The 17,302-nt window shown below is 37.6% G+C and overlaps 4 protein-coding genes across 4 annotated transcripts in view; 2 read left to right on the forward strand and 2 right to left on the reverse strand.

The window, feature by feature from the left end:
* Positions 1-17,302, forward strand: part of LOC101302305 (uncharacterized membrane protein At1g06890-like) — a 34,245-nt gene that overhangs the window by 11,942 nt on the left and 5,001 nt on the right. The gene's annotated exons all lie outside the window — the stretch shown is intronic.
* Positions 2,218-8,730, forward strand: LOC101302013. Its single transcript, XM_004307677.1, has 8 exons — positions 2,218-2,768; positions 3,734-3,913; positions 5,330-5,422; positions 5,974-6,156; positions 6,253-6,355; positions 6,438-6,620; positions 7,185-7,666; positions 7,804-8,730. The coding sequence occupies exons 1-8, from the start codon at positions 2,568-2,570 to the stop codon at positions 8,311-8,313; spliced, it is 1,935 nt and encodes a 644-aa protein (XP_004307725.1). The 5' UTR covers positions 2,218-2,567; the 3' UTR covers positions 8,314-8,730.
* Positions 8,905-13,425, reverse strand: LOC101301724 (alpha-galactosidase-like). Its single transcript, XM_004307676.1, has 15 exons — positions 13,124-13,425; positions 12,739-12,797; positions 12,451-12,507; positions 12,333-12,367; positions 11,936-12,039; positions 11,780-11,852; positions 11,446-11,504; positions 11,294-11,359; positions 11,124-11,207; positions 10,758-10,822; positions 10,577-10,659; positions 10,157-10,247; positions 9,946-10,004; positions 9,429-9,569; positions 8,905-9,328 (listed from the first exon to the last, which is right to left on the reverse strand). Exons 1-15 carry the CDS (start codon positions 13,327-13,329, stop codon positions 9,215-9,217), a joined length of 1,296 nt encoding a protein of 431 aa, XP_004307724.1. The 5' UTR covers positions 13,330-13,425; the 3' UTR covers positions 8,905-9,214.
* LOC101311923 (F-box protein CPR30-like) lies at positions 15,812-16,914 on the reverse strand. The gene is made up of 2 exons (XM_004308929.1): positions 16,278-16,914; positions 15,812-16,152 (listed from the first exon to the last, which is right to left on the reverse strand). Exons 1-2 carry the CDS (start codon positions 16,912-16,914, stop codon positions 15,812-15,814), a joined length of 978 nt encoding a protein of 325 aa, XP_004308977.1.

A 17,302-nucleotide genomic window follows, 5' to 3' on the forward strand; every position in this document is an offset into this window, starting at 1 on the left:
TATATTGGTTATTGTAGTGAATGATTGTTATAGTTTCTTATTTTGATATGTTTATATGGATTTGATGAATGTCACTTGCAAGTTAGCTCTTTTGGAAAATGGGAGTTTTCATTGATTTTGCACTAGTTCTAATGTGTTTACAATTAGGCTGTTATTGATGAACTTAAGTTTTTTTTAGGACCGGCACGGATAGAAGGTTACTGGTAGTTTGGTTTGTTCACGTTTGGATTGGCTTCCGGGGTTTGGTTATAGCATCATATTGCTTCTAATAATGCCCTACATCTTTAAGAGGGATAGAGAGAAACATTTTAATTTTAATTTTTGGACGTATCTGTGGAATGATGGTTTTTAACGTTTAGAGGGATAGAGAGAAACATGAAGGATACGATGATACCGTGCACACATTATAGAAGAGTTGTTCTTGGATGGTTGGCACTTGAAAGTATCTAAGCAACCAAATATGGCAAGAAACTCAAGAACATGATGACAAGAATAGTTAAACCCCTTGAATTCTACTGAGTGCATTGTAGGAGTGACATTGTTGGATAAGGATCCTTTACTTTTATTTTCAAGTTGGTTAACACATGTGATAGCTTTCGTATCTAACTTTTTTATAGAGCCAGAAATGTGGCTTGAACATTTACCATAGGCTAGGACATAAATTTATAATATCTTCCAGATAATTCAAGATTTGTTTGATAAGTGGAATTCTCAACTTGATTTCTATCATGCATTGTATCTGCTTTGATGTTTATTTTTTTAAAGATTTTATTTTTTATTTTTTAAAAAGAGCTATTCTCAGAATTCACCCTGGAAGAATGTATATACAATTATACGACAACATACAATGCTGTGGAAGATTTTTTTTTTTTCCAGTTATTTTATTTTTCTCTGTAATTTTCTCGTATGATCGAAATACAGGTTGATGGTTTTTAAGCCCTTTTGAATTGATAATCAAATTTTGTTTAATCTTTCATAACTTAGATTACTGGGTTTTGAAGTTCTATTGAAAGCCAACTATAGTTATTCTCTTGTTTTTTAAAGTGAATATTGATAAGTAGGTTACATGAATCACCTTGCAACTGGGATGTAATGTTGTTGTATTCCTGCAGTCACAAATTCATAATTTTTCTCTGTCATAAAAATCACATTTCCCCAGCCGCAAAAACATGAAACAATAGGACTCAGGTAGGCTGAGTCCCCTATACAATATGTTAAATTCATTGCCGTGCACTCTAATGATAGTGTGGTTGATCCACCACTTTTTTACTAGAATGAGACCTAGTCCGCTGGCACATTGAATAGTTTCTGCTGGTCATGAGTTCAAAATTAATGTAGACATGCTGATATACACAACTGAGGGTGTGGTCAATGCAGCAGAGTCAATTTCCCTCTCTACCATGGTATGTAGTTTCCTGGAGTCCTCGTGGCAGTTATTGAGCACCCCTGTAGGCTGTAACTGATGCTTTAATAGGAAGATGAGTGAATCTGGTATTAGTATAAACAACAAAGGTTTAAATCTCTTTGCCACCCCATTGCATTGATTTTTATTTTAGTTCACCAATTCAATTATTATTCAATTTGGGGAAGGATGGATTGGATTCACTATTAATGAGGGTCATTAATTTATTGTTATGGTAAAAGATGGGGAGGCAACAATGAGAAAAACCCAAGGATGGACTAGTGGTGCCTTTAGTACCATTTTTGGAAGCCTGCATATTACATTTTTAACCTTATTGCATTTATCTTTTTTTGTTAACTCAATTATGGAGGAGAATCCATTGCAAACCTGCAAATTTGAGTAGAGTGAGACTGAACATTATCTCGCCGAGACTCTTGATTGAGACCTTTCCAATGTTAGTACGAGTCCCCTTAGCAGAAAGATGTGTTCTCTTTTGTCCAATTGCATATCTTTGCCTTTCACTATTTTGCTTTGTTTCTGCTATTTGCATTAAATCCAAGTTGGCAGCTTCCCATGAGGGGAGATAGGAAGACAGTTGTTTTTCTTCTTTATTAATTATATTGCTTTTGTCCTTTTCTTTTACTTTTTTACCTTATTTGCAGAACCGTTTCTTCATAAATTGACTTGAATTTCTTCTTCTTTTTTTTTTCTTCTTATAAGTTCCCTTACCTATCCTGATGTCACACATGTCACAATAGCCCCAATTTATTTCTGAGCATGATTTTTATAAGCATGTCCTTGTATAAAACAGAGTTAAGGATGTATAAGATATGAACCTACTCTGGATACATTCTTAAAATATCCAATTTTCTGTTTAGTTTCAAATTTCTGCTATATATCCATATCCTGGATCAATTGCTACTCATTGACTTAAATCTCCCTTGGATCACAAAGTTTGGGTATCCTTCTCACTCTGTTCACAGAATCGTTATTAACCTACCCATTTGATTCCTCTTCCCAAGTCAAAACTTCTTTTTTATGTTATAATCTCAAACTTTTTGATTCCCCAGGGTTATAGAACTGTGGATACAGTCACTTGTTAAATTCATCACTGGGAACTGCCTGTGGATTCTGGTATATTCAACAGGTCAAAGTTTCACCTTTTATGCTTATGGAAGATGTTCAGAAGGGTTTGCCCTCTTCAGGCTCCAACTCTTCTGGACTTTCAACTGATAAATGGTTGGTAGTTGAGAAAAGGGTCGAAGAGATCCTATGGACTGTTCAACCAAATGTAACTTCTGAATGGAGGCGGAGGGAGATTATTGATTACATTCAGAGGGTTATCAAAGGTTGTTTTGGAACTGAGGTGCGACTTCCCCAGTTCCTCTTTTTCTTTTGTCTTGTTTTTTTTTTTTGGGGGGGGGGGTAGGTAGGTAGATAATGAGGCTGGCTATTGTATGATGATTAGTATTGTACTCAATGCATTGCAGCACTTGGTTTTATAGATAGGGTTTCCCTGATTAAATCTTTAGGTTGTCTACAATACTTTAAAACTGGAAGAATGAAATAACTGAAAGGTCCTTGAATTGTACAGAAAGCTAATTTTGGAATAATTATATGCTCCATCCTTAGTTCTTTTTGAAGTTCCTGGTTTTATTTTTGTATTTCAAAAATTTTAAAATCTCTGATGAATTCAAAGATTTTTGAATTTCATTCTTCTTTCAAGTTATATTCCTGTATCATTTTGCTATATCTTACTCATGTTTTGAGAACTTATATAGAAAGCTTCCACCTGAGGTTTGTTATGGCATATCATGTTACTTGTGGTGTTGGACATGCTTATAGTATTTGCTGATGAAGAGTTATCATATGTATAGACCGAAGTGGCTATTCATATCAGGAATCTTGTCACTTAATTGTGATCCGTGTAAATCATTCTGTGGATGTGGACCTCAAATGCATGTGTTTGTTACGTAGTTGCCACTGTATAGAATCTGATTGTCACTTGCATTGATTCCACGTGTTTTATTATCCTGTGGATGTGGACCTGAGTACTACGTGCTTTTATTTCTCGATTAAAACATTGCCTATGTTGCCCTACATAGGAATCTGATCGTCACTTGCTTGAAATCCACGTGTTTCATCTTGTGGACGGTAGACTTGAAATTTAATAGCCTATCTATAGTGCTCACTCTGCTGAGGGAAGTCAGTTTGTATTATTGTTCCTTGATAAAATGAGGATATATCATTTTCCCAAAAAAAGAAAAAAGAACAAAGAAAAGAAGAGAGAGATTATTAACACGTGCAAGCCTGCATGTGCATTCCTTGCAGGTCTTGTCCTTTGGCTCAACCCCTCTGAAGACATATATTCCTGACGGAGATATTGACTTAACAGTCATCTGCCATCGGAACAGGGAGGATGAATTAGCGGGAGATGTGTGTGGTCTCCTTGAAGGTGCACCAAAAGAAATGGCTTTCCTGGTTGAAGATGTTCGTTGCGTTTATGCGAAGGTTTAAATTTCTTATCTTTGGTCCTACAATTGCTCTGCATTTGTTTAAAATCTTGGGTGAAGTATATTCTCTATTTAATTTGTTTATAATTGTCAACAGTTTAGTTGTTGTGTCGAGGGCTATTTATCACCACCTTATGCTTTGAATGGAAAAGTCCAAATGCTATAATTGTCCTTTTTTTTCTCTCTCTCTTTCTCCAACATCTTATAGTGTTTGTGAGGCAAATCTGGACCCCCTTGTATCATATTAGACCACCCTAATACTTTCGATCCTTGTCAGTATTCAGAGTGTAGGGGGATTAAGTGTGACTTTTCTTCATCTTGACAACTAGTGATTTTCAAAAGGCATTTGACAAAGTAAGAATCTACCCTCATTTTCCCAACGAGTACCTTCAGCACCTGGTACTTTAAAAGACAATCTATTTTAGTTATGTCCATAATATACATAACAGTGCCTTGCGAAAACTGGTTTTTTTTCTACTCCCATCTTCAATGGTTCTTGAACACTTAACATACTTTACAATGATCACTATAACAGCTTTATGTGTATACCCAGTGAATTGGTCTATATCCATGCTGAAGTAGGCTCTTTTGTGTCTGAGATTGCCTGTTATTTCAGAGCATGACCTGATCTCGGTGTCTGCAAATCTCAAATTGCGAAAGTTTTCATTTGTGTTTGATGTGAGAACTTTCGATGAAAAAGTGAATTACGTATTGATGACTCTGAAATCCTGAACCATAAATATATCAGGTTAATATGGAAATAGCTACAGCGTTGGAAACACATGGAGTGTGGATGTTAATTGCTATATAATTTCTCCGTTTCTAAGAAAAGTGTAAAATAAGTTAATAATTTAATTTGTTTGAGTGAGAGAAAAGAAAAGAAAGGAAAGATGAGGACTGAGCGTAAGAAATAACAGAAATATGCAGCGGCTTTTTACAATTTAACCTAGAGACAAGTGCTCCATCACTCTACCCCATCCTTATATGCTTATAGATGAGTTTTTTTTTTTTTGATAAAATTATAGATGACCCCTTTCCCCACTTCTGCTCTTAAAGTCTTGATGGGGCTCAATGCCATGCTTTTGCAATATGGATAAAATAACTTTGTGCTTCCCTTTTTGGTAAAAGCTAATTGGGGCTTTATTGCGGAACAGTCGGGATTTGGGCTAGACCAGACTGTTCTTACTGGGTTTTCTTCTGGTGTGCTCACACTTGTGTACATCATTGTGTGTACAGAAATTATTTCCATTGCTCTTTTCCTAGAGAAAAGGAAAACATTTTCACTGCCCGATTTTTTTTACTTTTCTCCAATCATGTTGCATAAAGGAAGGTATTATATTTTCTTAGTTTTCTGGACGAGAAGAAAAGGGTGCTCACCTGTATTTTGTCCTCTTTTTATTGGTTTTTGTGGCAGGTTAAGATCATAAAATGCACTGTGAATAACATACCTGTTGATATATCTTTCAACCAGGTGGCGGGGCTGTGTACATTGTGCTTTCTGGAGCAGGTTCAGTCAATACCCTATGCATATAATAGCAAGCTCAGTTTTTACTAACTAGAATTAATATCAAAGATACAACTGGCTTGAGTTTTCCTTCTAAGATACTTTTGTACAATTGACTCGCAAACTTAGATACACACAACATTTCATTACCTGTGACTTTTCTGTATTTGCTACCTCCTCCATGTCTACTGTTTTATTATAAATAACTGTTGTTCCATATCAAGCATCTAAGTTCTTTGGGAACAGTGGTAACCAAAAGATTTTTTTTTTTTTTTTTTTTTTGAAACTGATATATTATCAGAGTTGGAGATCCCAGTATGAATCTCAACAATCTGCAATCTTCCAGTTTATGTTTAGTTCTATCTTCAGTGAATTGGAACCCGACAAAACTTAATTTATACACATGGTAATAAACTTATTTTCTTCTGGTGAAAAACTTGGCTGTAGACTTAATGTCTATTAATTTCAATACGGTCTCTCACTTGATCATTTTAAAATTCATACGCCTTTATATTTCTTTATAAATGACCTGCCTGGTGTTGCCTTCTATTCAGGTGGATCAGTTCATTGGAAGAGACCACCTTTTTAAGAAGAGTATAATCTTGATCAAAGCTTGGTGCTATTATGAAAGCCGAACCCTTGGTGCACAGCATGGCCTGATTTCAACATATGCACTAGAGACACTGGTCTTGTGTATCATCAATCTCTTTCATTCATCACTCCATGGACCTCTACAGGTGTTTCCTTTTTCTTGTTAAGCATGTTTAATTTTCAGTTTAACATTGGCATTTGCATTTGTGAAGCTTGAATGCGATTTTATGTTCTATTAACAGGTTTTTCATAGATTTTTGGAATACTATGGCAATTTTGATTGGCAAAATTATTGCATCAGTATCAATGGTCCAGTTTCTTTATCATCCGTTGATAAAATCAGAGGTAAATGATGTTTGATAACATAAATTGTAATGAATTTGTTACTTCTATAGTGGAGATGTTCTGACTATGCCGCTTGATATAGAGATTCTAGAAAATGAGGGGGAGAATTTTCTGCTCCCTAAGGAATTTGTGAGGAAGTGCATAGATGCAGTATCAGATCCAAGAAAAATAAATGTAGCTAGAATGCAGGACTTCCCAATCAAGCACCTCAACGTTGTGGATCCTCTAAAAGACAACAACAATCTAGGCCGCAGTGTTACTTCAGGTACTTGTCCACTTTTTCTTGCTAGATCACTGTTTGTTCCTTCCTCAAGGAACTGGGAGTGCACTGAATTTGAAATATTCAAACCACATCCAATTCCTAACATTGAAATTGGGAAAATCTGTTGTTTATTTCAAATGGTGATATTTTGGAGCAGAATATTTATGGATAATAAAGGAGCTCATGGAGGAGGGATTTGAATAGAGCATATTATTAGCATTTTTGTATGAAGTTCTTCTTTAAATGTTGACGTAGTAGCCCTTGTGCTTTTCAGTATTTACTCCAATCATCGCACCAAACCATGACCCTTACGCTGAATTAAGTTGCACAATAAATTATAGTGACCAACATTATGATTTTACTGTCTTGTAGTAATAACTACTCTTACATGGAGACTTGATTAGGAAGATTATGGTATCTCTTAAACAATCTATAGTCTATTTTGGATTATGGTGTATTAAGTCTATAATTCAAGTTGCATACATCCCACTCCTGTATTTATATCATTTTCTTACTAGTTTTGTATGATAATTGGCTAATGATAGTGCACCAACTAATTATCTCCAGGTAACTTCAAGCGCATTAAATCTGCTTTTGCTCTTGGAGAGAAGCAGCTTAGAAAAATTCTAGCGCTACCGGGTGAAAGCATAGGTGCAGAACTTCAGAAGGAGTTCTTTATGTCAACTATAGATAGGAATGGCAGGGGACAAAGACCAGATCTTCATACTCCTGTACCTGCATTTGGTAGTGGAAGATCTATACCATCTAACCTCACTGGGGACTATGATTATTATTATGGGGGGATCTTGTCTGCTTATGCGCTTCACGATCAAAGCTTACATCTATCTTCCCAACCATATCTTCCACCTTCTCAAGTCCAGAATAACACCGCATGGAATGCCAGGACTTGGTCTCTGGAGCAACTTAACTGGGATGTCTTTGATCGAATGTCAGTGAATGCATATGCATTACCTTTCTATCATTGTGCTTCTCAACAGACTGCTAATATGAGGACAATGCGAGGAACTGGCACGTACATACCTGATCGGGTATATTAAATTCTACCTTCTTTTTTTTCTCTTTGGTGTATGGATACTGTCAAAATTGTCAGATTTTTGTCATATGCTTGGTAACTGAGAGACTAGCTGTTTTTCGGTCTAAAACTAAAATGCTCATGTATTTGCAGAGTCCTCATTACAGACCTGTGCATTCAAAGATGAGGGGAAGGCCCGAGTATAGAACTCGTCGGGTGACGATGAAACCAGCCCAAAAGGGTAACCAGGATGAGGTCACCTCAGGAACAAATACTGGTGTACTTGAAAGCAGCTCTGATCTTTCACTTGAGGAATTTCCACAACTTCCAGGCACGGAATTGCCCACGCCTTCACAAGTTGATCAATCTGGCAAAACCTGGACAGATCTTCAACCCCAGGTGCCCCCTCACACAAATGAGGATCGTAGTCTTGGGGTTCTGGGGCATGTGCCATTGCCTTTGGGAATGCATCCACATGAAACAAGGGCAGATTCTTGCAGTTCTGATACTCTGGACTTTAGACCAGGGGTCCCTGTAATGGGAATGCCAAGTCAACAAGCATGTTCGAGCACTGATGAGATCAATAAAGAGAAGTTCCAGTTGGACGATAAAGATTTTCCGCCTTTGTCAAGCAGTGATGAGGTCAAAAAAGAGAAGTCCTAGTTGGACGATTGGGTAGCAAAACAAATCTCTTAAGACTTCAGTTACGTTCTTGGAGTTCCAAGTAGAGTTTTCATACTGTGCAGAGACTTGTGTATGAACGCAGGAGGTGCACTCAGGAATCATTACCTATTCTCCAGCCTGGGATGAGATTTATGTAATATTGGTTCAGTAACTGATAAGATGCCAATATTACAAAGAAAAACGTCTATAACCGATAGTGACAGTGAAATTTTATCTCCTACCTTTTCTAGATGATTATGTAGACTTTGTTTCAACTCCCGTGGATTATTTGTCCCTTTTCTAGATATTTTTAGTTGAAAGAAAAAATACGCTTACGAGAGATCTGCTTCCATTGATCATATTCAACTGGTAAAGAAATTGCAAGGCCAATGTGCTATAAGAGTATAATTGAACCATAAATGTACCCTGGAATATGAGGCTAGGACTCGGATGATGAACAAAGGTGAAACCGATACTTGCCAACATCTGGCTCCCAAAAAGTGACATGGAATCTGAATTAATGTATACAGTTTTGAAGTTGGATTAACAGGGAATTTGACATGATATTTGAAATTTAAGAACATGCTCCTGCCCTTTGGTAATTAATTCTTACTGATTATCGATTCCAACAGTAAAGATAATGCAGAGCAAATGTTCTGTGCTGTTCATGATATATTATTATTTGAACATCGGATCATTGTTCTATATGAGTACACAACATATACACTGGGACACGAAAGTGAGAATCTACAGATACATAGTATTTTTACTGAGCAGTTCACCGCAGATGACAGATAGCTTCCAAGTTCGGGCAAAAGCACTGGTTACAGCCACAAACTCTTCCAGAAGATGTGTGATGCACTAAGAAATGGGCATCCTAGAAGGGTGCTTTGAGCTAAGGCTAAAATACATTTCTTAATGACTCAGTCTGGGGAGTGAAGAGGTACAGGTGACAGTCGTGAGCCTCAACCAGAGCACCAAATGATGATACGGCATTATCCGTAACTAGTTTGTGCTGCATACAGTTAGGATATGAAATAAGTATAAAATAGAGAAACTTAGTTACACGGTAAAAATTAAAGCTAACCGATTTCCATAGATTTCAGCTTCCTCACCTGCCACAAATCTCTCACTGAAACACTAATGCTGGACTGAAGTCCAAGTTCTTCCCATTTAACTGTTATAGTCTTCGCTGTTGAACCCCGATTCCAAAGAGCAACAGCCAAACGATGTCCAGATAGAGGACCTGCCCAAACCTGGAAACACGAATCACATTTGCCGGTCAAGATATATGCAGCGAGTAGTTATTTTCTGCCAGAATAATATATGTCACTGACACAGCATAACTACCAAGTTTCCTATGTTAATTTGTTCTCTAACAAAGCTACGGTTAACCGTTTAGACAGCACAGGCAGGAGCAAGTGCAAGTGCAAATATTCTGAACCCTATTAAAGTTATATTATTGTTGGCGGAAGGAAGAGGGTACAACAGGAAAGGAAGACACTTCCTGACAAAGCCCAACGTGGCCACATGGATTGGTAGGGAGCTTGTACTAGTCATATGAGTACATGACATTGAGTGTGCATTTTAACGGTTGTATCATCACTTTTATATCTATTGAGGAGAACAGACCTGATAGACCCCATCTGTTCCTGAAACATTCACTTTTCTTCCCTGAACCCCAAGAGAATCTGCAACAAAATAAGTCCTCTCTGATTTAGATTTCACAAGTTTGAAAAGACATGCAATTGTATATACATAAATCGCAAGATATAGCAAAATCTTACTTCAGAGAAATTAGACACACACACACACACCCCATCACCACCACCAACACCATTACCTTGGTTTACAGCAATAACCTCCTCATTGCTTAGAATCTCGTATGTTTCTGCAGTCATGTTTCTAACATCACAACCAATCAAAAGAGGGGCCTGGAAAATGCAAATCCCAACTTTCAGTGTAAATTAAAGAAAGTAAGCTAATATGGGTGAATGACACGAAACTATATATTTTTATGTCTCCTGCTGACTGGAATTGAATTAGGTTAATATACACCAACTGGCAAACAATCAGACTGAACAACATGGTGGGAAACTAATATTGATCATAAATAAACTTCAATGAACTAGCTTATAAGTTCTTTTTCAAGCAACTCGAAAAGTGGCAGGAAGGTTCAATGTGAATTGCTGGGATGGGATATCCAACAAACTTATGTATATCCTAATATCAGACCAGGAAAAGAGAAAAGAACTTCAAGGACCTTCATCAAAGCCCAGATGCTAAAATGAGCACGGTATTCCTGGTAACTCATGCCTCCATTGCCAACTTCCAACATATCCGGATCTGTCCAAAAGAACAGAATGGAGCGGTGAGAACAATTAAATTGGAGTACAAATGCCCATGCCTTCACAAAATCTAAATCAAAAAGGTCAAGTCTGTACCGTTCCATCCACCAGGTCCTGCATACGACGCCCACTTGTCATTCAAATCAGCAATTGTAGTCATGCTGAATAACAGAGAAAAACTTACTCAGATATTCTTTTTAGAATGACGTATATAAGATCTTGGAGCCAAATGAGAACAGAAAGAAGCAACACACAACAAGTGCGAAACATTTTATCCCATTACTGAATTAAGTACACATGCCCCATCAACTTGGAACTTATTAGGCATTTGTAAACCTAAGATTTCATCTGAGGTGATAGCATTTACCTCAGACGATAGTGAGGGTTTTCGTGAAATTATTTGTTACAATGTGTGTGCATGTAGAACATTGACAAATCACTAGAGTTATAAAGAGTTATAACCTTGCCCATGAATCATTAATATCATCTGTTGTACGCCAACTATTCCCAACCTTCCCGGCCCATAAAGCAGGATCATCAACACCCCTGTCATTGTTTATGGATCAATGTTCTGTCCAGTTGACAGTGAATTAAGCCAGACAGTATAAGACATAATCGATAAACTGCATTACCATTCACAAACTGAATAGAAAATTGTCCGTCCAGATGTATTTAAGGCCTCGCGCATGGGAGGGTACCTGGAAATTATGAAACCATATCAAATCAATATAGAGCCACTCTGTGATTACTTAGTAACTAAAATGAGACTAAGAGGAGGTGATACCGTTCTTTTGGTGGGATACCCAGATTGTAACAGTTGTCATACTTCAAATAATCTACATCCTAGAATATTAACATTATGCATTAATTATCAATAACTTCAAGATGAGGAGTAATAACAAACTTTAAATAACATGTTATTGCAAACATCAACACACAAAAGAAGTCTATTGACATTGTGGGTAATCAAGTTAGAAGATCAAGGCTCTAATTTTAAGTAGAAATAAGCCCAACTCACATTGAGGTCAATATGTTCTAAATGACATGAGTCCTCCACAAAGTCACAACTTAAGATGTCAAAACTGGACTGAAATTCAATCAAGGAATCAGAAACTAACCCAAGAAGCAAACAGCTTTGCATCATCACTTTCATGATAAAGTGAGCCTGGTCGAACTTGACATGTGAAAACCCTACAAAATGCAATTGGTTACTTGAGATGAGTGGTTAGGAAATTCTAATCTGCATAACGAACAAATATTCAACTAAGACCTACCCAGCATCAGAATAGATTCCAAGCTTCAGGCCCTTCCCATGTATATAATCGGCAAGAGCTTTAATTCCCGATGGAAATGTTTTAGGATCAGGGACAAGTTGACCCTGGTCAATCAAATAAGAACTTTGAGAAATTCCAAATTTTACATATAAATCCACTCAAAAGTGTGTACTTTTCTGATGAAAACAAACGTTTCTGTAACAGAAAGTTTGCAAATATTTGTCCCACACAGATTTAGAGTTATTGAAATCAGATATACAAGTCACATTTGAAGCAGTTACTTTTAAATAAAAAAATTATCTGGTGTTCCCCAAGAGCACAAAATCATCAAATGCTGATACAAACTGTAAATACGGTGAGAACTATATTTTGATCAAAGAAATGAAATTCAACGGACCTCAGAATTTCGTATTGGGATAGACCAGCAATCATCTGCAGTAAACAACGATGAGTTACATCATAAATATACAAAATCTTGAATCAACTGAATATCAAAAGGTATCGCAGAAAAATACCTATATTGACATACACATAACCTAGATCAGCTAATCCGGTTGAGATGAGTGCATCAGCTGTCAATCATCAAATAAAAGTCAGTGCTTCCAGATTAGTGGAGGTGAAGAAATGTTTTCCTTCTTTGAACCGATAGAAAAATGCTAGTAACTTCCTCAGTTATAGAAACATATATTCGCCAAACATAATAAGACTCATGTGTCACACAATCATCACAAAACCGTTTTGATCATTAACAAACTGCTAAAACTCCATGTAAATGACTAAATGGTGAGGGGAAAAATCAATACCTGTTTCCTTGATCACAGTTTCATTAATATCACAAGCAAAGAAATTCCAGCTATTCCACCTGCCCAAATATGATCACAATGCAAAAACACAAAATCAATACAAAATATCCTCAAGAGCTGAAACAACAATACAGCAATCATCCAACAACAGCTTCACACAATCAAGTACAACTCCCATTCATACATAAAAAACCACCATATGGGTATTAACATAACTGCAATTCCGAATCAAACCCCCTCCCTAAAATTTCAAAACCCCCCAAAATATTGCACCTTTACCATAAACCAAGCAAATCCGAGAACATGGATTAGTTGCAAAACCAATAAAGAACAAAACTTTATGAACTTTCAACACAAAAACAAAACAACACAAATTGGGACTCACCCCATTTGAGGCATTTGAGCCAATCCGTTGTTGAGCTGCAGAGTACCATACATTGAAGTATCGAAAATGCGACTAAATGTTGGTCTCAGAAAACTGGGTTTGTCTTGGAATTGCAATAGAGGCCCAACTACTCTGCCTGCAACTGCAATAGCCATAGCTGACAGACAGAGAATCACAGAGAAAGTAATGATCTTGCTCATCGCCATCACTGAATGCTATGTTTCTGTTCTTCTTCGGAGTCTTTGAAGTAAGAAGAAGAAGGGTGTTGAGTATCTTTGACAAGATTGAAAAGTTTTGTCTTTAAAGACAAGATTACACGCCAGTGTTTATATCAAAATCAATTCCCAATTATCCGAATATTTGTGCACGTGACACGTCGGCATTTCCCTCCATAATTATCTCTTAATAAATTACGGATTAGTTTCCCAAAATGTAGTTACATATGATGGGTGATAATGCCTCGAGAATCAAGCATGTATTGTTTGTCTACAAGCCTGGCTTTGCTGATTGTCATGACATGAAGTATGCAGCTCATGATCCTACGCTGTTCTATGTGTTATGTCAAGTTTTAACTGTTACCTTCACACATTCCCAATATTTTAACGGGCATCATTTCCGGACAAAGTTGGAAAATTTTACTATGTTTCGGAGTATGTTATTAAAAATAGGAGTTTTGCTTGTGATTAAGTAGCATTATCTAGTGATTAAAGTAGCATTATCTAGTGATTAAGTAGCATTATCTAGAAAACCAAAGAGAAGTCCCTTGATAAAGATAGGTACGTGTACATTTTCTGCACGCAGATCGGGCAGTAGATTTCTTGCAGAAAGTTTCTGCTTAGTTGAGCTGTTAGTCCAAAATGTTAAATTAGAGGATGAATAGGATATAAGTTTAGAGGCACAATAGTCTCGACTCTTGACAACAAGATTTATAAACAAAATAAAATGCAATCCTGATCTGACCTAGCAGCCACACTGCTAGGGTATATCGTGGCCGTCTGGTCTTCGACAAAATCTGCATCAAAAATGCCTAGCGTTCTTGCTAGGTTTGGGAGAGCGCCGTATACGGCCTCTCTGTATCCTTCACCTTCAAGTCTTCAACCTTAGAGAACCTCTCTGATACCATCCTCGGCGTCAGGACCTATGTGCACAGCCTCGCCTCCTTTCCTGTCACCACAAGCACGCTCCTCGGCGAAGATCTCTCCTCCAATTTGTGGTGTGTGGGGCAAAGCAAAGGTTGCGCAGATTGGTGAGTTCGGATCTCTTTCGTTCGTGGACCGGCTCCGACCAGATCGAGCACGACTCAAAGCATGTGCGTTGAAGAGATCTAATCCAGTTTTATTGTTTGTTGGGTGTTGTGTTGTGGTTGATTTGGTTGGGAAAGAAGATGTTCTTCTCCAATGAAGTTTGACAACAACAAAACCAGGCTTCTCCCAAGGAGACGACGTTCATGTTGGTGACAAGTCACCGATTCAGGCATACTTCGGCTGTGGCGGCGTGGTCGGTGTCAGAGCCATGGTCGACGGTCTTCAGGTGTGACTTGCTTGGCGTCGACATAGTGGGAACTGGGCTCATGTTAATTTGTTACTTGGGCCTGAGTTCTAGTGGGTTGACCAGAGACAAAACATTTAGGCTTCTTAAATTTTGGTTTCGGATATGCGATCCAGGTAGTTTTACGATAAAAATTTGGGACCCAAGACTTTTCTTAGTTTGGTACCAATTTTTTTCTTGGGATCAATACATGCGAGGAACTGCCGGGATTTTATTGATCGAAGGTTGTCAACAAGTATTCTAATAGATGTTGCGGAAAAATTTATTGTCAGTATTTTATTAGTTTACTCCCCCACTGAGCTTCACTCAATATGTGAGAGTTGTATTACGTTTTAGAGGTGTCTCTTTCTAACGGCGGCGGGTCATCATGTAATATGACTTGTGCTTATTGAATAAAATGGTCTGAACTCTTTTTATTCAACAAAAAAAAAAAGATTTATAAACTACATTACAACAACAGAACTTACAGTCTTGACAACAGTATTCTCAAACTACATAAAACACCAGATGACCCATAGAAATACAAAGGAGTCCCAATATATTCCATTGTAATTTGTTGGACTGATTAACAGAAAGAAATAATAGTAATGAAAAAGGAGTCTCAATAGCAAACTGATCAGCTAAGTGCTTGGATTCACCATAGGCTGCTGGCTGGCTCTACCTCTCCCTCCTCTGTCCTACAAACCATTGCGTGCATAACAGTTGGCCAAAACTGACTAGAAACTTCTAAAATTAATCCAACTTGGAGAAGCTTGGTAGTTTCTAAGTCAGCAACCTCCTATTTTACACCTTCCTTCTCCAGTGTGCTTGTGCTTGCCATTCCACTACTTTCACCTGCCAAGATTGAAACGAAATTAGAGAAGATATATAGAATACCCTGAAATTTAACCGAAAGCATTAGTATCACTTGCCTCCACCACTGACGCTTCAGGGTGAAACGGTGAAACCAAAGTCTCTATATATTTAGCAGCAAGAAACGTACGATCAAATTCTATGACCTTCTTAAATACCTTTTCTTTTGGACTATACCATGCTACAGTATCACCAACAACAACAAGAACTTCACCACCCTCCAAAACGCAAATTGGTTTCAAGAACTCACGATCGTCTGAAATTACTTTTGCAACTTCAGTCCAAGAATCATGTCCTCAAATCCTTCCTCACCCATATCCTGTATTCTTTGGTATTTATTTCGAAATTTCCTTCGAAATCTGAAGCGTACACTGCTGGACAATTATCAATGTTCAAAGCTCCTCCAATATAAATACGTTCTTTCATAATAGAACATAGAGGTTGAACATTTTCTGAAAATTTCTCCTCCGCTAAATCAAAAGACTGTAGCGCGCCTTCATCCCTACGATCTATCCACCCCTGTCCATCAATCCCCAAATCCCCACAATTCACCTCGGTACTGCTCCAAGAATCTCTTTTCAGTGAAAAGACCTCCAAGATGTTATTCGGACTCCGCTCCACCCCATTATCTGCATATATATAGAAATGTTCACCTGGTCGGTGATTGATTAAGAAAACAATGTTCGTCCAACCTTGGACGTAAATATAAAGGCAAAGGAGCATTATTAGGAAGTTCAGTTGTTTTATTATATACCTGCATATTCACCTTTGTATGATCCTCGCACCACCTTGTAATCTTTAGCCTTATTGTCATAACCAAAACCATAGAAGACTGAAGCAACACCATGATCCTCCTCAATAACTGTTGCTTGTGGTAACAACTTGAACTCTTTTGTAGAAGGGTTCCATAGGACTATGTCAGTTTGATTAAATTCATAACAAATTAATCCATTGACAGAACCAAAGATTTCCATAATTGCATCATCTGGGTCCATGGCCATTTCCGTATAGTATTCAAGCTCGAGCTCCCTGGGTGCAACTACAGGAGCGCTAGCGGCATCATCTTCCTTCAAAAACTTCAACAATGCTTTGTAGTCTATGGACGGAGACGCCTGGTTCTCGGAAGGAGCGTGAAGATCGGTGGGGGGCCTTCGATATGTATGAACAGCATGAGAACAAGGCAACAAGATTTGGAGAAGGATCTGGAAGCTTGAGCTGTTCTTCACTTGGCACAGAACAAAATCCGGATGGGATATCAGAGCTTCCCACGACTTGTTTATGCTTTGAAACCTCTTTAAGGATGTCACCGGCAGCCGTGAGAGTATGTTCTCGACGACATCATTGGTCGGCATGTGATAGTGACGAAGTTTCTTAGAGATTGGTGACGCCATGTTAGATTAAAATCAAATGCCTGGTTTCAAGGAAATTACAAACAAATATTAAGCACCAAATGAACTAAATCAAAACACTCAAAGAGCAGCTCTGAAAAGCTTAGGTGTACACAGAAGATGGAGATGTGCTGATGCGCCGCCGGTGGATAATCTGTCAGATGAGGGGTTCAGACAGCAGTTACTGAATTATATATGATTTTTTTAAATTATTTATGGAAAAAAAGAAGAAAAAAAACAAAGACTGTTTGAGCTACACCACACAAGCTAGGGTTTATAAAATCAATGATTTTGGGGTTTTCTCCTGGGTTTTTGTGGTAGATGGGGCAAAGTGAAGTGAGCAGTTAAAAAACAAATTAATCTAAATCTTGTGTAAGGTTATTTATACTTG

This window comes from Fragaria vesca, linkage group LG7 (genome assembly GCF_000184155.1).
Source record: "Fragaria vesca subsp. vesca linkage group LG7, FraVesHawaii_1.0, whole genome shotgun sequence".
Taxonomy (NCBI): Eukaryota; Viridiplantae; Streptophyta; class Magnoliopsida; order Rosales; family Rosaceae; genus Fragaria; species Fragaria vesca.